Source organism: Dendrobium catenatum, unplaced genomic scaffold, assembly GCF_001605985.2.
Source record: "Dendrobium catenatum unplaced genomic scaffold, ASM160598v2 fragScaff_scaffold_636, whole genome shotgun sequence".
Taxonomy (NCBI): Eukaryota; Viridiplantae; Streptophyta; class Magnoliopsida; order Asparagales; family Orchidaceae; genus Dendrobium; species Dendrobium catenatum.
In genome coordinates, this window is record NW_021319098.1 from 84,405 (window position 1) to 108,155 (window position 23,751).

Sequence of the window (23,751 nt, forward strand, 5' to 3'; positions counted from 1 at the left end):
TAGTGGTAACTTCTTTCATCGCTTGGATCTTCTATCTCCGCCAAAAGTCCACTCCCTCTTGAGTGATACGGCCCCAAGGTGAAATTCTTATTGTTAAACGTTGGGTTTTGTTATTGTACTTTGCATATTAAATTCTCCTAGAACTTGGATTGAATCGGCTTGGTTAATCTCTATTGCGAATCTTTGGCCTAAGCAAGTTGATATTTTCAAATTCCTAACTCAATTTTATGAGCTAGTTTTAAATTCATAAGAAGCAACACTTTAATCTTTTCTTTTTAAATTTCTAAGCAAACTCCTCGTAGTTTCACATCACAAAGAGTAGGAAGGTCAGTCACGCCCAACATTATAAACCTAAAGCCAAAATAGTGTAGAAGATTACCTGCTGCTTGGCAGACTGAGAACTCTGCTGCTGGCTTATATTTGACTGCTGCATCATCTGTAGCTGTTGTTGAATCTGAAAAATTGCCTGCTGTGAAGTCTGGTAGCTTGATTGTAAAGTTTGTGCTTGCTGCTGCAGCAGCATCTGGGTCGGCAACTGATGTCCTGGTTGCTGAAGCAGGTGCTGTGAGATGCTCGAAATAGGTAACTGCTGTTGATTAGGAACACCTGTTAAGCCTTGTTGTTGTAGGCCTAAAGGATTATGAAGAGCAGCAGCAGTAGCATTTTGTGGCGTTAGAGATGACGAAGCAGACAATTGTCCACTAAGACCAGGAACTTGCTGTGCTTGGCTGAAGGAGTTGAGGGCAATAGATTGAGGGAGCGGAAACTGTCCAAGTTGCTGCATCGGTGCTTGTAAAGCTTGTGTTTGTGCATGCGAAAATGAAATCAGAGCATTATGCAATGGCAAAGCCGGTGGTACATTTTGGGGGAGCTGGAGAGACTTCTGCAATGGTAAAATTTGTTGACCAATAGATGGCGGGGCTTGTGCAAGAGGAGGGTTAAAACTCTAGGGAAAAAGAAAAAAAAAACACGTTACCTAAGCTGATTTTCAAGAAATATAAATATAGATGGTTTGTTGAGGACAAATAAGAGAAAGAAAAAAAGTTTATGTGAGGGACTACCTGAGAAGATGATGATATTGGTGCAAGGTTTGGCAAAGCACCATTTGAAGGAGGCAAACCATCTCCAAAGGAACCGGGCTAACAAATACACAATGAAAACGAAGACCATTTTAGAGAACATATGCTGATCTTATAGAGAACCCAAAAATAAGTTTAGAGTTTACTCCAACCAATGTAGGAGGAATGCCACCCATGCCAACTGTTTGGCTTCCCAATCCTTGAGTACTTGACTGTGATGGCAGAACACCACTCTGAGGACTAAGTGGGGGCCAACCCTTATGCGGTACGTGTCCACCTCGTGGCTCATCAAATTTTTCTGGTTGTCTACAAGGAAAAAGAATTAGCATAATAACCACATAAATATGATTAAACATAATGTCCATAAGGCATATCATCCATACTTTCTATGTTTTATTAGGAATAAATTAAGAATGAGGATTCATAAAATCAACTTTAGTAGTTGACATAAGACTAATGATGATTATGATTTACATTTTCTAAGATTTCAAACCTTGAGGAACCCTTTTTTAATGCCAAAATGTTGCATTACAAAGAAGTACCCTTACCCAAAAAAGTTTATGCCTATGTACCACCAAACTTTATGGGATACCAAGGAGAAAATGGAAATAATAACAATAATTAGCTATCTGAAATAATGAATTATCAACTTGAAATCAAGGCTGTTAATGCACAAAGCACAATATGAGATGGAGAAGATTGAATTGCTTTAAAGCTCTAAGCATAACCAAAACACACTTGGGTTAATTGAAATGCACATATCAGAAAAAATATCATATATTATTATACTATTTGACAACCATCATACAAATTAAAATTATGAAATGATATATGGTTTTTTAAATCAAATAGTAATACAAAAAATTATTAACTAAAAAGCAATAAGGCATGCACAATGTGATAAGCAACATATAATATTAACTCATAACTGAATCGATCTTCATCACCGACTAGGAAGGAGTGGAGCACCCATGTAGTACTCTCTACAAGCAAGGACAATGTGTGTGTGCTTTGGTACATAGACCATGCTTTATGGTGTAAGCCCATTTCTTTACAGTGACGCACATTCGTACCACTCTACTCCGCATCAAACTTAAAGCACAAGTTCAATGTGCTTTAAATAACCTTGCTTGAAATAAGTAAAAGTAACAATACTTTGTTGAAATAAACTGCAAAAAGGGGATATACAAGCAAGTAAATTTTGACTAAAAATCCATTGCATTCCTCCACATACAGCTTTAACAAAAAGGTTCATTGAATTCTTCAAATCGGCTTCATTAATGATAGTTTGGCTGTTGTAAGGTGATGATTGTCCAGCAAAGTTTAAAGCTCTTATAATGGAGAAACCCAATTTCACAGGTCATTAGTAAGATGTGTTAAGGCAAGTGCCCACAACACAGTGAGTCATCTTTCCTTGATTTGATTGATGAGAGTTAATACTCTGAACACTCAAGACGAGTTAATTTTTGTTGGTGGTAATTTGATTATGGGATAATGTGGAAAGAGCATCAAGAGTTGAAGAAATAAAGATGCACTATAGGAACCAAATTTAATCAAGCACATGTAAGTGCTTCAAATTATATAGGAGTAAAAATTCAGGATATTAACGATGGGATTATTTTAAAGAGACAAAGGAACAAATGGAGTGCTCAAATTTGATGATAAAGATGAGAGCACGGATAATAATTGAGATGGAAAATATAGTAGTGAAGATTGTATTACCCTTTGCTACACACTATAATATTACCCTTTGAAGATCGTAGATACTTGGACCATTTAACATGTCTTCGAACTTGGAACACATATTTTTAACTTTGAATGCAATGAAATATGAAGATTCATTCTTCTGCTCAGTGTAACTTCATGTGATCATTATTTATTTACATTATTCAAAATTATACCTTATAATTAAGATAAATTTATAAGTGCTAAAAAAATTGAATACCTCACTTAGTAAAGAACTTATGGTAATGGCTAATTGATGTGGACATCCGACGGTGGACGTGAATAAAAGGAAGAGACGAAAATCGACGGCCGAGATCCCTCCATTTTATCTTAGTTTATTAATAGTATTTTTGATTTAAGCCCTTACTTGAGGGTCTTAGCCCAAGGGGAAAAGTTATCTTTTAGTTCTTTTTAAGGCCTATATATAGAAACCCTTGCTCTTGTATTAAGAAATGATAGAGTTTAAAAAAAAAATTTGTTATGCACTTTTGTTCTTGGGGAAGAACTTTGGTGAGATCCCTATGAGAGGGAATCGTAGTATCCACCAGCCGCAGAATGGGTTCGGGCTCGTGGCTTGAAATCCCTTGGTGAAGGGCAACGTATCACTCGTCAGCCGTAGGAAGCGTCCGGGCTCACGATTTTATATTTCTTTCCCTGAACTTCTTTTCTCCTTCTCCCATGACCGTCGGCCATACCCCCTTCATAGCCGCCGGCCGAGCTTCTCTCTTCCCTCCCCCCCACTCTCTAAGTCGAACACCACCACCGGCCTCAAGGATCATTTATTCCCTACCAAAACCTTCCTTTTCCTCCTAGCCACCACTATCAAACCCTAACCCTCACTTGACCGCCAGCCATAGTGCCTCTCTTTGCCTCTACATCTTCAAATCCCAAATTAATCCCTTTCCATATGTGGTGTGTTTTAATTTGGACAAATTTCATATTCAAATTTCAATCTTAATTGAATTAAGAGTCTTTCTTAAATTAACTACATGTTAATTTGAAAAGTTATTCAATTTGAATTCAAATAAATTTTGAATTTCAAAAACTTCCTATTTAATAAGTTCTACTTTAAGAAACCCCTCCAATTACTCCCAATCTGAAATTAATTTCGGATTTAATTCCCAATCCCAATTAATGCTTGATTCACATTCAATGAACCTAGACACCTCCTTCCCTCTCACTTGGTCGGCCCCTTTTTCTCCCCTACTTTAATTATTTCCTTACTTGTTAAAGAATCCAATTAGGGGAATAATTAACCACTTCTTATCCTTCCCTCCAACTTATTTGAATATCAAATTCAAATCCCTTAATTAAGGGAAATCTGAAATTGAATTTCAGATTTTTTTTTTTAAATTTTTATTTTCCGGCACCCCCCACCATTCTACATCACAAATGGATCAGTTGTTTGCATTCATATCACCTTAAAAGTGTTTGACGCTTTTGATAACATTGGCTCAAACAATAGCAAGAATAGACTTTAACATTCATTACTCTATAATTAATTGGGCCGTAAAGCACCCGCATAAACTTGGATCTAAAGAGCATTCAATTGACATCATACAGTTTTCATTAACTTCATAATATGTTCAATAATCAATTACAAGACAAGTGTTCCTATTTATAGAAAGAGGACTACAAAGATAAAGACAATTATTTGAAAGCAAATCTACTCCTATCCACTCCTACCAAACATTTAAATTCAAACATAATATTTTCCAAAATGGATAATTAAATGTAGTAAGAATAAAAGGAATTCAATCACAAATAGATACGGGCTTAATAGGGCATAAAAATGTTCCCAGTTTACCCCTATTATGGATTGGTTTAATTCTTCCATATGCCCAATTAAAATTTTAGGGTGATTTAACCCGATTAGTAAGTTGTACTGCATCAACTCCCTTGAGATGCCAAAAGTTATTCTTTAGAAAGTTAGCATACATATAGTCAACCAAGAGATTATGTGCTTGCTCTCCAATCCATCCTTAATCATCCATGTATGATCTGCGGGAGCTCGACCTTTTCATTTGACCAAGATATTTTGGTCAACATTTTTTCCATTTATAGCTCCATCCATATAGAAACAAGCATATATGTGAAATGGATGGAGTAGCTCCAATGGCAGACAAGATTAGAGAGACTCTGTTGGTTTGAAGCTTTGGTTATCAATTAAGATATCTTGGGTTCAAGTCTTGTGTATGCGTATGTGAGTGAGTTTGTCTTAATTGGCTTAAATGTTCTAAAAAAAAAGAATTAAGAGAGTCGCATTAGATGGTTTGGTCACATAAAACGTCGGCTTTCTGATGACCTGAGTAGGAGAGTAGATGCATTAGATTTGATCTATGATAAGTCTATGTTAAGAGATGTAGAGGTAGACCTAAAAAGAATTGGTCATAAGATATTAGAAATGACATTTTTTATTAGATTTAAAAGAGAATTTGACTCTCAGCAGGACACAGAGAGAAAAAGGATTCATGTATCCAACCCCACATAGTCGGATAAATGTTTGATATTGTTGTTGTTGTTGTATAGCTTCATCTACATACAATCAAAATTTAGGAAGGTAGGTGGAATTGGACTTAGTTGGAAAGTACTACAAATCCTTATACGCAATTTCTTCTGTTTAATTTGAATGAAGTACTCAGAGCATCTAGAAATCATGACAAAATCATGTCCATTATACTCTCAAGTCCTAGTGATATTTACAGTATCAAGAAATTTCATATTATTCAATTCAAAATGCTTAGATATTTTGTACTATGTAATTCAATATGTTTTTTGAATTCATCAAGTCAATATAAGTTATAAAAATGATACAATAAAATTAAAATATGTAAGCAATGGTGAAGGATAACATGCTTTCAAGGGTTCATTCTTTGAACAAATTTCAAATAATGTACTGTCTATAGATTTATATATAATGTTTTCACATACAAATTCAACAATAGAAAGGAGTAGATCTCAATTGCCAAAATTGATGAAGATTAGAAAGAGAGATGAAGAAGAAAAGGAAGAGAGGAAGAGAGAAGAAGAAGCAACCATAGAAGGGATATAGAGTGAATGGAAACAGAAATTTTAAGAAAGAAAGGGAAAATATAATTAGCACTCAAAGCTATAAATTCATTCATCTAATCAATACATATTTACAAAGCAAACAACCTTATTTATAGAAATAGGGATAACAAGATAAAATCTAAAATCAAACCTAGCCTAATTTAAAATTCAATTTTAAACTTATTATAATAATCATCCAAAAGGATAATTATCTATAAACTAAATACTGTAATAAATCTAAACTTAATCTATCATGCATCAATTCGTCAAGGTTGAAAAAACTTTAAAGAGTTGTGATGTTGTTGGGAGGACATACAGAAGGGCAACAATTTTTCTGAGAATTTGCAATATTTAACATTATAAGAGACAAATAAAAAATCCATTTCAATAAACAGGGATGAAGAGAAGAAATACTGAAAATCACCCATAACGGCCTAATTATCTTGTCAAAAAAATCATAAAAAACATCAACAAATTTTGAATAGAAATCTCTACACCTGAGAATACATCATGTATCTTATTTAATTGACTAACTAGAGAACAGATGGTACCATAATTAATCTAGGAGTAGAATGCCCTCCTTATTCTTCAAGGATTGATGATTGACATATTAAACGACAAATGATTTCCATAGTAGCTTGGCAATGCATGCAAAGTGAGGATGTTCCTTAGAAAAGGCAATTATTTCTCTCTACTTCCAATTAATTCATAAAATATTATGAAGTAAATCTCCAAAATAATCTAGCAAAGTTAAAACAATATTTTTTTTCATTCTTAATACGGAGAGAACAAAAGATAAGTGAAATTTGCACTGGAGATGATGCATTGATGTACAATATTATCACAGACACGAGCGTCAAAATTGAGCAAAGAAGAAGTTAGGATATCACAAATTTAGTGGTGAAAGGGTGGAGGCAACGCGCATAGCTAATGATGAACAATGAAGAAGCTATAAGGAAGTGGAACCAAATAGGAGCGAGCTAGGGATGCTATTGGATTGAAGTCAACAATGGGTTCACTAGCAGGGAAGATAAGTGGTGTGAAAGCACAGAAAATGGTCATGGTAGCAAGGCTAGAGTGCAAGATTTGAAGGATCGTTGATTCAAAGATTTAATTCCAACCTTGATGCCAGGAAAAGAGGGAAATTTTGCATGTACAACTTGAAGCGATCTATGTGCACAATTCAGAACCAGATCGCAATTGATTGCCCTCAAAAAAATTTCATGCACTTCATAATGTGTACAATGATCATGCAAGCCGTGCGTCCCTATTTACAAAAATATAGTTGAGACGCAAAGTTAATTAATTTAAATCTAGTCCAATCCAATCCTAATAAATATTCAAATTCAAACCTGATAATCTCCAAAGAGGATAATCAAATCTAATTAAAATAAGAGAAATTCAATTATGAATGAATATAGGCCTAAGAAGGCATGAAAGCATACATGCTTCAAACCTGTTGTGGCCTAGTATTACTCCTAGTAATTAGCCCATGCCCAATTGGGCTTTTATGACTTGATTTGGCATGATTTATGGGCTGTATTGCATCAATAAAATATATTGCTTCCCTTAATGTAGCAGTATATTAAAGAAGGGAGAGAGAATGACTCTTTCTTACAAAAAAGAGGATTCTAATGGAATACATAGACATGTCTATGATCACATAGAACAACTCAAGTACCATCCAAAAAAAGGAGCTTCTATAAAGACATGCAATTTAAACTCTTTAATCATTCACTCCCGAAATAGGTTACTTCTCGATCCAAAATCCATGTGATTGCTACCAAATTTTCAAGAAAAAAGAAGCTAAGCAACTATTCATACAAGAGGCTCTTGCTACGCTAAGGAGAACATTCAAGCTGTTTTCTTAAGCTCGTGCAATGCAGAAAATCTGAATATATAGTTTCCGTGATCCAGCAGAAAATACCACATTCAAGATTTCCAATCCCAGAAATGAGAACTACTACAACTCCACTAGTGCTCAGCATAGTAGAAAGCCAAAGATTTTTTAGCAAGTTGATAATTTAGCAAGAAAACAATACCAGTGAAGGATTTAATCACCAAACAAAACACAAATTATAACCCTTTTCGTCCATTCATGAAGGATTTTAATTTATGCATGGAATAGAAGTGACGCACTATTTGAAGAGACGGAGAAATTACCTATTAAGGATTACGGCATCAGAATGAGGACCAAACCCAGGACCACCAAATGCAGGGGCATTCCTGCTTTTCAAAAGAAGAAAAAATAACAAAATGCTTAGAGAGCACTATTAGAAGTACTAAGATAACAAAGGTAACACAGATCACATGTAATAGTCGCAATTTCAACAAAAGAAAGAAAGACCTCTGATCAAAAGGCCTTGGCCTCTTTGGTTCTGCAAACCGAACAATCAATGGCTGCTCGCATCCCTAATAAGAAGGGCCAATAGAATCGTCAAAAAATAAATCACATAATTAAGAAAAATCAACAAAAGGTCCAACTTACCCTCATCACATAGGTCCCATGTAGTGCATTCATTGCTGCTAAAGCCATATCCCTATTCGAAAACTTCACAAAGCCACATCCTCCACAAAAGGGAAAACAAAGATAAGTAGATAACTAAATCGCGGTGTAATGCAGACAAAATAGTCCAGTAAAGGAAGAGTGAAAGCACAAACCACGACTCTGTTTCATCTCATCTTTAATAAGGTAGACATCCTCAACATGCCCATAGAGAGCAAAAATCTGTCACAGAATTTTGAGTTATCAAAATGTATTAGTATATCAAATGAAATAAGCAAAATCTTCGACCAATCAAGAAAACATATGGCTAAAGAAAGAAATTCTACTCAAGAATTCTTGAACATGGCTTCACAAAGACATTTTTTGCAATATAAGTTCGCAAAAACAATATCAGACAGCATCATGGATGATAAACTAGAAGTAAGCCATCCAGTCACGTATTTAATCTAGAGGATGAACGATGTCATAGAAGAATAATTTTGATTAAGAAATTAAAAAAATAGAAATTCTTACTTCCTCAACTTCCTTTTCCGTGGCCCGCCTGTTGAGTGATGCAACAAATAACTTGTCCTCAGCTGGGCCTAAATATATTCAAGTATTGAATCAAAAAACAATAAGTAGCACAAAAAGTATAGCAAATAAAGAACAAAGTTACATAAAGAAAACAAAGGGAAGCTACATTATGCAATTTACCGTAATTTAAAATTATTGACAACATTATCTAAAATATTAGCATTTTATAAGCTTCTAAACTGGACTTCATTACTGTTTACATAGTCATGATAAAATATGGAAAGAATACAAATAAAAGAAAGATTAACAAATGAAGATTAGAATTTTAATGCGGCAATTACAGTGGTTTTTTAATCACTACAACGAAGAAAACTAAATAATTCTAGGTTTTAGTAAAAAGTAGCTGCAACTCTAGGAAAAATTTTTACAAAAGAATAACTAATGCATTGCATATCTAAGTATGGTCAATCCAATTAGCATCTGCCACTAATAAATGTTACTTGGCTCCAAAATAGTCACACAAAAGAAAAAATATAATCAAAACCAGAGTCAAACTAAAATGCTCAAACAAACCCAATAGGTAGTGCCATTTCTATTTTGCAGGTAAAGGGATGAAGAGAAAGTAGCGGGCTTTTCCAGCTATAACGAATCAGGAGCTGCTATTGTATTCAGATAGAACAAATTAATTCTTTCTTACATGGGCATTGCTAATTGTTTACTTCCATGTATGTCAATTCGTTAATGAGTAATTAGTTAGGTCCAATATAAAGTTCTGCAGCCAGCCACATTTATTTTTCTACTTAGGGAAAATATCTAGAACCCAACAGAAATTCCTCAACTTATACAGAATTTTACTGTCAGAAACTCTATTATTTTTCATATTGGAACTATTCTTCTAATTATTCTTATTATTGACCTTATTATATTCAGTTCACCATATCAATTTATTTATCAGCCTTCACCCTAGTTTTCAGTCTCTTTTATCTGATATAGCTACAAAAATATCTGTAATGCTAATCAAGTGAAATCAGCTCGACTCAAATCTTCAACAAATATTGAAATAAAGAAAAGTCAAGCTGAGCTTGATTTTGAATGAGCGTATGGATGTTCTCTTGAACACGATGCATTATCAGGAATACTTCAGTACAAATTTTACATTACAATATCATTCTCACAGAAACAGCACTGTACGCACACATATTGTTCATATTCTTGTAAAAATTACAACATTCTAGCACTTAATACTTATTTAATGCGCTCCAAAAAGACAAAATTGTGCTGCTTTGTTCCTACAGAAATTTCTCAAGTAATCATCCATAACAGTGCAGCTAACTTTTCATGCCTCTATGTACAATGTCAATTTACTGAGCCCAAGAACAACTGCAGTAGATATGGAGTTATTTCATATATAAATGTTTATTTAAAAGGCCCTGGCATTAGGCATCTAGGGCATAGGAAGAGATATTGCAAAGCTATTGAAACACACCAATATATTGTTGAGATGTGTGGTAAGGCATTAGATAGTTTGATGGCGCCTTGCTTAAATTTAGTGAGTGAAGGCCATCGCAGTACCACCTTAATTAATATGGTATTTCACGCTCATCAATATATTCTAACAAATTTGGAAAAATCCAGCATTCTTTAGTACTCAACATGCAAGTAATTTATATACAAAACTTACTGAAGAAATAATCATATACTTCATAAAAAAATACTTCCAAAACTGATGCGGACATCCTACCATCCATGCCTATCCGAGGAGCTGAAGATCGATGGTTGTCATCGTCCCACATTATCTTATATTTTATTTGTAATTTTAATTTTTTTTATTATAAATTTTCCGTTTTTACCCTCACTTAAGAGGGTCGTCCTATGTAAGCCATAGGGGCATATGTGTCTTGTTTTAGTTTCTTAGGCCTATATATAGAGGCCCTTTCTTGTGTAATGAGATGATGAATTATTGAAGGAAAAGTTTATTCTACTTGTGTGATCTCTTAGTGAGTTCATGAGAGGAGAAGGATCTCTTTGTGAGTTCCTAGATTCCCAAGATCTCTTAGTGAGTTCTTGAGAAGGAAATGATCTCTTTGTGAGTTCCGAGATTTCCAAGATCTCTTTGTGAGTTCTTGAGGAAGAAATACTTGAGGTTTGTAGCTCCCTAGATTTTCCATTTTTTTCTCTTATTTCTCCTGGCATTTGTTTTCCCCTTCCCCATCTCCCTACACACGCCGGCTCCACCTCCCCAAATTCCCCACCCGCCGGCACCCAAACTTCTCCACCCGCCGTCCCCTAGGCACCACCACAATCACCGACCCCTTTCCCCCCATAGCTCCCAAAATCTGAATTTAATTCCATCATAAAATCTTTTCTAATTTAGCCCATCAATTTAGGAGGAGATTTAAAATTCAAAATTCAAAGATTTGAATTTAAATCCTCTCTTAAATGATCCCCCTCTAATTTAGGAGAGGTTCTCAATCAACATAAATCTGAAATTAATTTTCAGATTTATGTCCCCAATCACCTTAATTGCTTAGCCCCACCTCCTTAATGCCTAACCCCTCTCTCTCTCCTTCGTCATTAAATTCTCCCAATTAAGACTCCTTAATCACCTCCCTCTTGCCCCATTCCATTATGATGATTTCAATTATCATAACTCCCTTCCTAAATTAACTCCAAGAGAAAAGGAAAGTAATTACCTCAATATGAAATTTAAAATTCAAATTTCAAAAACTTTCCTTATTTGCAAATCTTAATTAGGAAAGTGCATAAATTCAAGTCTATTTGAAATTCAAATTAAATTGGATTTCATGATAGCTTTCCTAATTCCCATGAGTTATTTTGGAAGCTATTAAATTCCTCCACAAAATCCTCCTCCCTCTCTTAACGCTGTCGGCCCCATGATTGGGCTCCACCTTGGATTTCCCTCTTAAGCCCAACTCCCATTTGAATTTGAAATCAAATTCAAATTCTTTCTCTCTCCACTTTCCACCTAAGCATCAATTAATCCCTCCCTCCTGCCTTGGACCCGCCGCCCACTTCCCCTATCTCTTCCCTTCCTCCACGGAACATCCATTTGTCAAAAGGTTCAGTTTTTTATGCAATCAAAAATTTGGGAGAGGGGCCCAAATTTTTTATCACAAAAAAAAAACTCTTTCTAAAAACAAAATAAAGACATAAAAATACTCAAAAGACACTTTTTATATTATATAAAGAAACTTACAAACATAGACACTTACTTGACGACACTTACAATTTGGACGCTTACAAACTTTGACACAAACAAAATGACACCCTAAACTTGCTTACTTTGAGAAGAATGATACAATGGAATGGTTACTATGGAGAGAAGAAAGAGATTAGAAGCCGAGACGAAAGTTGGAAAGAGCCCGCAGGATTTCCGGAGGGGATGAGAAAGAAGCTTAGAAAGAGCCCGCAGGATTTCCAAAGCAAAAACCACTCAGGTTTCTTTCCAAAAATCACATTATCACATAACTATTTAAAACAGCCCAAACAACTACTATATATAGGCATAAGAAGGAGAATGCCAAAAGCCACCTTAGTTAATGTTCACAACATCCCAAGCTTTTATTTTTCAAAGGATTTCCAAGAGTCATTTTGGAAAAACAGCCCAGCATCTCACGGAACCAAGGAGCCAGCAAGCAGACCGAAAATTCAAAGCAGCATAGTTACGGGAAAAGCATCCCATTTCGGAAATCAGCCCCTCTTAAAACCAGAACAGGAATCAAAGGGAAAGTTCATGGAACCAAGGAGTCCATGTCTCGGTAAGCAAGCAGCCCGCCAGATATTAAAGCCTTTTATTCACTGGAGCCAAAAAGTTCACGGAATCAAGGAGGTTAATGTTTCGGAAAAAGGCCCAGGCATGGAAATATCAGCCGGCTGGAATGTATAGCATTAAAATCATTAACTTCCCAATGAATTCAAAGCATAGAATTCATCCCCCAATTAATACAAGCTATGGTTTTCCAAGAGACAAGAAGAAAAGGGGAAGGGGAAGGGACAAGGAAATGAGAAGAAAAAAGGGGAAAGAAGAAAAATCATTTTAAGAAATAATGAGCTAATTTTTAGTTCAATAAATGAACTAAAAGTCAGCTCATAATGAGCTAATTTTTTTACTAGACATTAATGAGCTAGAGGAGTCAAAAATCAAATATTAGGATTTGATTTGACCCCCACCCCTTGCCTACATCAGTTTTTCCCTGCTGTCCCAGTATTCCAGCCAAGGAAAATCTGGATTCCAACCGCCTAAAATCTCCAAACTGCGGGCTGCCCTCTCACAACCTGCTGTCCAACTATTTAAGCCCAAACCCTTGCTGTCCTAAGGAGTTTCCAAAGTCAAAAACTGCTGTCCAAGGAAACTAGACTGCTGTCCGCTGATTTCTGCAGGCTTCCCAACACCGTATCTTTCATCTGGAAGACTCCAACTGCTGTCCACTTCTTCCCCAACACCAAAGTGACTACGTTGGAGCTCCGTATTTGTCTTTCCCTTTGGAATATTAAGCGTGCAAATTTCCTTTAAGCAACTCATCCATGCAATTATGTTTCACATCAAAAAATCTAAAAAGAAGCCACTTTGACATAACCAAAACTGATTAATTGATTTATGATCCTGGAAGAGCATGGTTAGATTTATTACATCTAAAGAAGTCAAAAGGTAAACATACCATTAGACAATTTGGGATTGGTAAGACACTTCCGAGGTCACCTATGCAGATGTACTAATGGTGTACAGCAAGAATGTTTGAGCTTATTAGGCATGCGAATGTAAAGCACATACAATATGTAGACAAATTGCACGTGAATTTGATTACTACTTCAAGTTTGATACATAGTTTATAATAGCTAGTTCTTACGGAAAGGCAATGACATTCATTTGGAGCACGTGCGCATGCCTGATCATTACTTTGTCTCCACTTGTACTATGTCATGTGCTATACTAGCAGGAATTATTATGTTTATAGATCCTCCTACCTGATCCTCATGTCTCATCTTCAATATATTTCACTCCAACCATTCATTTAATATTATTTCTTAATTTTTAATTTCAAGTCATTCCACACAACTAACTTAATATTCTCATTTATGTCATACTAAGTTTAGTGACTTTTTTATGATCCAACACCGGATCCATACAATATAGCAAGCATATTTACAATTTCACAATATTTACCTTAAATTCTCCATAACACCCACTTTTATCACATAACACTCATGAGGCACTTCTCCATTTTAATCATTCATCTTAACTCTAAAAATTATATCATCATTCTGATCTATAATAGATCCAAGTTACTAAAAACATATCATACTTGTGTATCAATTTATATTATAATAATATTTAATATTCACTAAGAATTATTAATATCATAAGATGCTTTCAATCTGGTAAATGTCTTCACCAATCATTGGATAACCACGTGTAACATTCAAAGGCTATGTTGGTTAGGTTGTTGGCAAACTCCCATAGAAACAAAGCACCGATCCACCTAGTGTTACCACAAGTGGCCTTAAATTAGGCAAGAAATTGGGTTTTTAATATTAACAAAAGTGTGCAATTTCGGCTATACATGTCTTTCGGATATTGCAAGTAATAAAACTTAACGAGAACTTCAATAGTTTCAAAGCGATTATTTCACCTATCTAATTGATCAAGTCATTAATTTGTATATTGTTCAATATTTTTACTTGAGATAGAGCGTCTGTAAGAAAATTAGTTCAGAAAAAGGGAATTTCTAGCTTAGGATCTAATGATTATTACCAAACATCTCTAGAGTAGACTAAAAATTAATTTGGTTTGAGTTTCAAAATGAATTTATAGGAAGTTTATTTAGGGACGGTTAAGGTTCAAATGGAATAGGGATAACGATGGATTTGGATTGCATTAGATAGTTAATTTCATGGAAAATCTTAGAAATTAGTTAAGGATATCAATTTAAACTAAACTTAAAATTTAAATTTCAAATTTGGGAAGTATTGTGGAGATAGTTGGGGAGACTTAAGAGATAAGGTGACAAATAATTTAAATTTGAATTCAATTTTAACATTCGAACCAAACTCAAATTTGAATAGGTTGTTGAAAATTTTGAGGTGCGACTCGGGGAGTTATGGTGGAAGAGAACTGCCATGAGCTTTTTGAATTTTTGAATTAATAGAGGTACGGTTGCTATTCAAGTGACAATACAAGGCGCTCTTCACCGTGAACAATAAAGGGACTGCTGCGTGAGATTTTTTTGTGGCTAAAAAGGTGGCAAGTATTGGGATTTTAGAGGCCAGAAACTGGAAGAATGTAGAAACAATCACAGTGCAGGGATATAGAGATGCAGAAAAAAAAGTGATGAATTTCGCGCTATTGGAAGTGCAGAAACAATAAAATTTGTAAAAATGTCAAAGCAGCAAACATGAAACATGAAAATTGCAGTCAAAACAAATGCAAAACCATGGAACTTCAAAAAACAGCAACAAAAATAGCAGGAAAGTAGGAAAATAAGCAAGTGAGAAGATAGAAAGCAGAAAACACAGAAAAAAAAAAACATAATATTTTGCTCTGTTACCCAGATTGACAGATTGTATGCAGCAACATAGTAGAAAAAGGGATCTAAAAGAAAAAAGAGTGACGCAGCTAGGAGGTGATTTTTTATATGTTTTCCTTTTAAGTCTTTTATAAGCCTTTTCTATTATTAGAGGTAGTTTAATAATTATTGTCTTTAGAGTCTTTAGGTTTTTTTTCCCCAATAAATACCTAAGCCTTATGTTAGGTGAGGGAGTCTATTTAAGGTTTCCCGAATTTGAGAAGGAGATCCCTACACTTTGGGGTGGATTTTCCCAAAAAGATAAAGAAAAGGAGAGGAGTAAGGGAATGATAGTGGGGCAAAATATTGCCAAGATTGGTTTGCCTAAACAATAGAACTCTTTCCTTTGTGCTCAAGTCCATTCCAGCCAACAGAAAACAGAGACTATCTCTGTGTTTTCTCCAGCCATCTCCACTAGTCCGTTCCACCTCCATGTCCGCCCTTATGTCCAACTGAGTAGCAACCTATTTCCTTAAAGAATTTTTTGATCTCAAGTATTTAGCTAAAATATGATTTTAGTAGTATTTCCCTATTTCGGTTGGGTTACATCAAGGATCAGCCTTAAGCCCATATCTTTTTGCTTTAGTCATGGATGTTCTCACTAGACATTTGCAAGATGATGTACCTTGGTGTATGCTTTTTGCTGATGATATTCTTCTTGTTGATAAGACTAGAGAGGGAGTTGAAGGTAAACTTGAATTATGGAGGTCAACCTTAGAGTCTAAAGGTTTTCGCTTGAGTAGATCTAAAACGGAATATATGGAGTGTAATTTTAGTAGTAATAGTCCTAGTGAGGGGATTGTGACTTTGGGCGATCAAGTCATTAATAAGAGTACACATTTTAGATATCTTGGATCTATTGTTCAGAATGATGGTGAAATAGATGGGGATATTATCAGCAGAATTCAAGTTGGATGGTTGAAGTGGCGGAATGCATCGGGCTTGTTATGTGATAGAAATGTACCCCTCAAACTTAAGGGAAAATTCTATAAGATGGTAGTGAGGCCTGCAATGTTTTATGGTGTCAAATGTTGGCCATTAAAAGAGAAGCATAATACTAAGTTAAGTGTGGCAGAGATGAGGATGCTTAGGTGGATGAGTGGCTTTACCCTTAGAGATAAGATACGAAATGAGCATATACGTGAAAAGGTTGGAGTAGCTCCAGTAGAATATAAGATTAGAGAGAGTCGCCTTAGATGGTTTGGTCACATAAAAAGGCGGCCTTCAGATGACCTGGTTAGGAGAGTAGAGGTATTAGATTTGACTTGTATTAAAAAAGTTAGGGGTAGACCTAAAAAGACTTGGTTAGAAAATATTAGGAATGACCTTTCTTTATTAGATTTAAACGAGAATTTGACTTTTAATAGGACACAATGGAGAAAAAGGATTCATGTAGCCGACCCCACGTAGTGGGATAAAGGCTTGATGTTGTTGTTGTTTGTTGTATGATTTTAGTAGCTTTCCAACACATAAGATTCTCAGAACTAAGCGAGTTTGGCTAAAAGATGTTTTTAGCATGGAAATCAATAACCAAAGTTTGCAAGAATCAAGCGAAAAGGGTCATCTCTATTAAATCAAGAAGTTTCTCATTAAGCTCTCTGTTTTCATAACATTGTTAATTTCAATTATTTAGATTTTATTTGTACATTTGAGTACTTTGTTTTCTTTCTTTGAAACTTTAACCACAGGTTATTGGCAGGCACCCAAATTAGCCAGGAGCTTCTGCTAACACCAATTGATCTATCATCAGCTTTATCTTTTTATGACAAACAGCCATCAATTCTTCATTCAAGAAAAGACATTCAACATCAAGTTTTTTATTTTCCATCTATTTTATTCTTCCTAAATTTTATTTTTGTAGAATAGTGGTTTAATTTAGTGTATTTTGCATTTTGGCAGTGGGCTGGAACAATTCCAGCCACTAGTTGCACATTTGACACTCATGCGGGTGTGTTGTCCGTCTAAAACGCACATTAGCAAAGCATTTTGTAATTGGGAACAAAATAAGTTGAAAGGCTATCTTATTTCAGCATTAAAAAAGAGATCTGTTTTCATATTATTCACTTTCTTGTGTTAATTTGGCTGAGCAAAGTTCAGTCTAGTGTTTCTGATTCCTTGAGAGGGACATGGATACACTTATTTAAATCTGTTTTACCATAAATTCAGCTAATAGAATTCAATTCTTGCCCTTCTTAGTGCCATTTTTGGTGCATTGGTATATGAGCCTTCGATTTAAGATGCCAACAAAGAGAAACAAACCCCGCCAAAATCAAGAAATAACTTCAGAAAAATTACTCTGTAAACTTCAGGAATTATAAAATAGATTAGAGAGATATGAAAGGCATGAACAAGAATCTCATTCATTTCATTTAGATGAGAACTGCTTAGATCTCAAAAGGAAAAACTCTTTCCATCCGGCGCTTCAAGAACCGCTTAAAGAGGAAGAACCTTATCTTAAAAGGAAAGCAATAAGATATTGCTAGGATTTTAGGGTTAAGATAGACATTCAAGATTAAATCCTGACTTTTATTGATTGGATGCATACGATGGAGCATGCGTTTGAATAAAAAATATATTCCAGCTAACAGACATGTAAAACTTCCTAAATTCTTTATTCAAGAAAAGTCATTCTGATGAGGACATCAACCGGAGATTTTGACATACTTACCATCGGCGGAATCGTAGATCGACGGCTACGATTTATAGTTTCTTTTATGATGTTTTAGTGCATTTCTTTTAATTATATTTTTCAGTTTTCCACTCGTACCCCTATGAGGGATTTGTGTCATGTTGTAGCCTTAGAGCATTTGTGTCTTTTACATTTTATGCTTTATAGGCCTATATATGAAAGCCTAGTCTTTATATTATTTTCTAATGATGATTATGAATGAGAATTTCACTTTCTTGCTAGATCTCTTTGTGAGTTCTTGAGAGGAGAAACCCTATGCGAGGGTGAGAGCAATACCTGTCAACCTTGGTGAATTCCGAGGTTCGCGGTTCATAGATTTCTTTTTTTTTCTCTTTACCTTCATAGATTTCTCTTTCCCTTCCTCCATCAACTGGCATCCCTTTCTCGTTGCCCCATCTCCTACCTAAACCGAACCCCCCTTCCAACGCCGCCGGCCTCCCTTGGTCGCCCCAACTGCCGGCCACCACCCAACCAGCCGCCAGCCTTCACGCTCCATCCGCCCCTCTCCACAAATCCAAACCGCCGGCCCTCCCATGGCTTCCCAAATTTGAATTTCAAATTTCAAATTGCCTTTGATTACCTTCCTAAAATGCACCCTTACTAATTAGGAAAGGATATTTATTTGAATTCAATAAACTTTTGAATTTCAAATACCTTCCTATTAGTAAAATCACAATTAGGAAGCTATCCTAATTTTAATCAAATCTGAAATTGAAAATAAGATTTGATTCAATCCAATTAATTCCCTTGGACCCACATACATTGAATCTAGACATTCTCCCTCCATCTTCTTAGAAACATTGTTAGATGGAATGTTTCTAATGGTAATTCTATCAATTGGATGTTTGATTCATGGATATTAGACAAATGCTTAGCAAAGTGGCCGACTTTTGTTAATATTCTGGAAACAACAGAGTTCAACCTTAGCACCTTCATCTTGGATGGATAGTGGAATATCGATCAGCTCCAAATCGTCTTCGGGGAGCAGCTCGTGAATCTTATTATCCAAATTCCTATTGATCCTGGAAGGAGTTCAGATCTTATGGAGCTAAAATCAAAACATTCAGGTAAATCTATTACTGCCCTGTCTTTTGAAGAAGAAATGGAGCACAGTGGCGAGATTGATCACTGGACTTGGATGAAAAATTTAAAATTAAGACCAAAAATTGAACTCTTTTGGTGGAGGTTGTGTAATGATGCTATTCCTTCTAATGCTTTTCTATTGAGAAGGAGATTGAGTAACTTTTCGGGTTGTCCGAGAGGTTGTGAAGAAGAAGAGGATAGCTGCCATATTGCAAGGAGATGCTTTAAGTTTCGAAGTGTGATTTCTCTTCTTAATAGTTGGGGTTTTCAAGTTCCTGTGTTTGATAATCTTTCAGATTGCTTGGAAGGATTATAGAGGTATGCTGGTAAGAAATCTTTCATTGCTAATATATATATTGTATATCTGCTTGTCTCATTTGGAAGAGTAGATGCAAACTGGTACATGGAGGCATTGAAGATTCGGTTAATGTAATTGCTGCAAATGCAGTTTCTTCTGCTACAGTGAGCAATTTTATTAATTTCTATCCGGACAACTGGGATGTCAACCAGCGCAAGCTGTTTTCTTCTTGGCATCCTCCTCCACCCGGGTAGATAAAGATAAATATGGATGCCTCACTTAAGAGTAATAATATGACTGGAATTGGAGGTGTGGCGAGGGATGATAGAGGAAGATTCTTGGTAGCTTTTGGAGCTCATCTTTTACATTGGGACATTGCCCAAGTGGAATTGTTGCCGGTCTTTTATTTAAAAAATATCATACGGGATTGGATGTTTGAAGCTCAAGGAGTTATTATTGAAGGGGGTAACTTCAATATTATAAAAGTTCTTCAATTGGCGGTGAAGAGTTGGAAAGTAAATAAAATAATTGAAGAAAATTTGGCTTTCTTACAAGATTTCAACCAAGTTTTGTTTTCTTTTTTGATGTAGACACACAAGAAGAAACAGACACAATGGATAGAACTTAAAACAAACTTTATTAAAATAGAAATAGACAGCTAAGACTTGACAAACACAACAAGAAATATTAGAAGGAATAAAGGAAAATAAAAAAACGCGATCCTCAGACAACCGTCAGAGCGGGTTCCTCACATGCATCGAATAGTAGATTAAATAAAAGAAGTGCATAAGACTAGCAAACCGATAGTCCACCACTGCAAGACTATCCCAAATGCTTCCAAATCAACCAAGACACGACACCCTAAAGTTGCTTCACTGTTGAGAAGAAGGATACAGATGGAGTGGCACTTGCGGAGAGACGATGAGGTTAGAAGCCCGAGAAGAAATGGTGGAAAGAGCCCGCAGGATTTCCGAATAAACCCGCAGGTTAATAGCAAACTATGCTCACAAATATCAACTGATTTCTTTCTAAATCTTCATCTTATATTTATAGGCATAGAACAGGAATGCCAAAAGCCGCCTGAGATAATGCTCACAACATCCCAAGCATTTGTTTTTCATAGGATTTCCAAGAGCCATTTCGGAAAAACAGCCCAGCATTTCACGGAACCAAGGAGCCAGCAAGTAGGCCGAGAATTCAAAGCAGCACATCCACGGGAAAAACACCCCAGCACGGAAAAAACAGAGGTCGGCTGGACTCCCAAGGGGTAAAGCACTTTAATGCATCGAATTCAGCCCCATTAAAGAGCAAGCCACGGTTTTCCAAGAGACAAGAAGAAAAGGGGAAGGAGAAGGGACAAGGCCACTCCAAAAGTAAATCTTCTTAATGAGGTACCTTTTTTGAATATTAATGAGCTACTAAACTCCAGCTTCAAGCAAGCTCAACGCCATGTGCTCCAAAACAGCCAACCCGTGAACCATCAGTGGCCAAGGACCAATCGAGCTAGCAAACCAAAGGTCTACCAAGCCTTATGCACAATCTACCATGATCATTGGATGATTTCCCATCATTGGATAGCTAAAAAAGAAAAGAAAATAAAATATAAAACAAAATATACTATTGTTCAAATAAAAAGTACATAAATTCTTGATAACATCATTTTTCCAATAGAGATTGTAACAAATTAGCGGATATTTGTGCTAATTTGGCTTTAAAAAGGTCTTTTATTTGGGATGATCTTAGCGTTGAGGAGATTTCTCCTTTCTTGTTATGCTTGAAGGAGGAATGTGATTCTTTAGGAATTACTTGAGTAGTTTGTAATAAGGGGTTTTATTTGGCTTTTAATGCATTTTAGCATTTCTTTTCAAAAAAAAAAGCCCCTTGCTTTTCTCTCTCCAATTAAACCCCAATCTCATTTAATATTCCTCCAATCTCTTCCTACCGGCGACTCCACCATAGAACACCACTCGCCTACCCTCATGCTCATGGATGGCGGATCCGGATGTTGATCGCGGATTCGTTTACAATTCTCAAGAGGAAATCGACATCATTCAATCATTTTTCTTCAATCCCGGATTTGGGTCAAAAGGCACCGTCGAAAGCGTATTCTCTTCATTTTGGCAGACGTCATCGAAGAGCAACAACCTACAGGATTGTGAAAGATCGCAGGACGATTACCCGTCTCTCCAACTCCAGCCAACTCTTCGTTGATCAAAACCGCCTGCATCCTCTGTCTTTCAGTGGTATCAGTTGGCTTGCTAACCTTTGTCCTCCGCTAACCCTACTTCCAAAGAGAGATTGAGAGGGAAACTCTAAGGTGAAAGTTCTAATTGTTAAGTGGTGGATTATCGTTAATCGCATATTTATTTTACTATTTTCTTGTCATTATTCCGGATTGCTCTGTTAATCTAATGTGTAACCGCATGCCTGAAGCAAGTCAATAACCACGAAAATTGAAAGTCTTAACTTAGTGAAATATTAATCTTAAAAATTTATTGCTAAAACAAATTTCATAATAAAATCCCGCAGTTCCATTGATTGTATCACATCACATTCAACATCATGTTTTCTGTTTTCCACCTATTTTATTCTTCCTAAATTCTACTTTTTAGAATAAATTATCTACTTAAGTGTATATTATATTTTGGCAGGGGATTGGAACAGCTTAATTGTTTGTGCATTTGAAATCCATGCCGGTGTGCTGTCTTACTAAATTGCAAGCTGACACAGCACTTTGTAATTGGGAATGGAAATAAATTGACAAACTATCATATTTCAGCGTTAAGAAGGAGAGAATTGCTCTGTTCTCAGATTATTCGCTTTCTTGAGCAGAGTAAAGTTTTGAGTTAAGTTTCTTGTACCTGAAGACACTTGTGAAAAAACTACTTTACCTTAACTTCAGCTAGTAGAATTCAACTTTTTCCCTTCTTATTGTCATTTTCGGTGTCAAAGAGAGAAAGAGAAAGGAAAAGAAAGATACACAACAAATTCTCCAACTCTCAAATGGATGCAATAAAAATTATTACAGTGCGTGTAGTTTGATGGGCACTTTTCTATAAAATGCCTATATGGAATTATAAGAACTCCATCACAATTATCTAGGTAGTAACCATACAATGATGTCAAACTAAGTCTGTCAACCAATTGAATTATAATTGGATAGTCACTGACCCAAATCTGATCCTAATAACTTTCGGATCAAACTAGAATTCAAATTAGGTTGGGGTCAAATTTAGATACAATCCATGACCCTTGACCAGTCGGTTATTGGATATGATTTCCGGTTGACCCAAAAGTGCCTGAACTAACAAGGAGAGAGTGGATATTATGGAAATTTAGAAAGAGATAGAAGTTAGAATGATCTTAGTGACAATGATAATTTCTGAGTTCACAATTTATCTTAATCTCTGAGTTCACAATTTATCTTAATCGTACAAAGAAATCAATTCAAAGAACTATTAAATGATAATTCAATTACACATATAAATGCAAATAATCGTAATATAACTACTATTTAATGACATAAATAAGATCAAACTAATTATATTCAGCATCAGATAACTTACATAATTCTTCATTAACAAGACAACATAAAAAATTTTCATAGCAGAAAAATTCACAGAAACATAAAATCAGCTCTACAAGGAAACATAACGAAAAAAGCATAAGATTAAGCAACAAAGGCGAAAGTTCTTTAAAATAGAGCATTTATCTAATAATAATTAAGGCTAATATATCAGATGCGTTAAAAGATCATGGTGGAGATGTTAGGATCAGCTATTTACCGTATCATTTAATTCACTAAAAGGCAACAAGTATATTGACCTAGTCTTAAAGGAGTTCAACCAAGGTTTACAAATGTTGTGGAGGGTAGCTATGAATGTGAGGCACACCTTTGGATGGTTGGAGATATTTCATTTGAGATTTAAGTTAAGGGAAGAGAGTCATCCAATGGTTACGTCAAATCAACCTTAGGATTCTATCTTCAGGGTTGTGTCATTGAGGGGGCTTTGGGCGTCAATCATTTTGGAAGTTGTGGGGGAAAGTTTATGAGATGTGATCTAGAGTTTTTGGAAGAGCAAACAAGTTTAAGGTTGTTTAGTAGAGGCTTAAACAAAACTAGGTCAAGATGCCTAGTTTGGGCTTATTATGATTAACTTTTAAATATGAGGTTGGGTACTAGGTTTAATGGTGTCTTAGAGGCTGCATAGACTTTAAAGGGT

General features: G+C 35.5%; 1 protein-coding gene across 5 annotated transcripts in view; it reads right to left on the reverse strand.

Moving 5' to 3' along the window:
- The window catches only part of LOC110110293 (flowering time control protein FCA-like), a 51,796-nt gene that overhangs the window by 10,977 nt on the left and 17,068 nt on the right, over positions 1–23,751 (reverse strand). For 4 of the 5 annotated variants that reach the window (XM_020841694.2, XM_020841693.2, XM_020841691.2 and 1 more), the window contains 8 exons: positions 8,875–8,942; positions 8,517–8,583; positions 8,344–8,423; positions 8,203–8,267; positions 8,019–8,081; positions 1,226–1,385; positions 1,062–1,139; positions 380–946 (listed from right to left, as the gene is read on the reverse strand). In XM_020841694.2, the coding sequence (XP_020697353.1) occupies positions 380–946; positions 1,062–1,139; positions 1,226–1,385; positions 8,019–8,081; positions 8,203–8,267; positions 8,344–8,423; positions 8,517–8,583; positions 8,875–8,942 (1,148 nt within the window). The remainder of the gene's footprint in view (positions 1–379; positions 947–1,061; positions 1,140–1,225; positions 1,386–8,018; positions 8,082–8,202; positions 8,268–8,343; positions 8,424–8,516; positions 8,584–8,874; positions 8,943–23,751) is intronic. The other variant, XM_020841692.2, reaches the window with a different exon arrangement.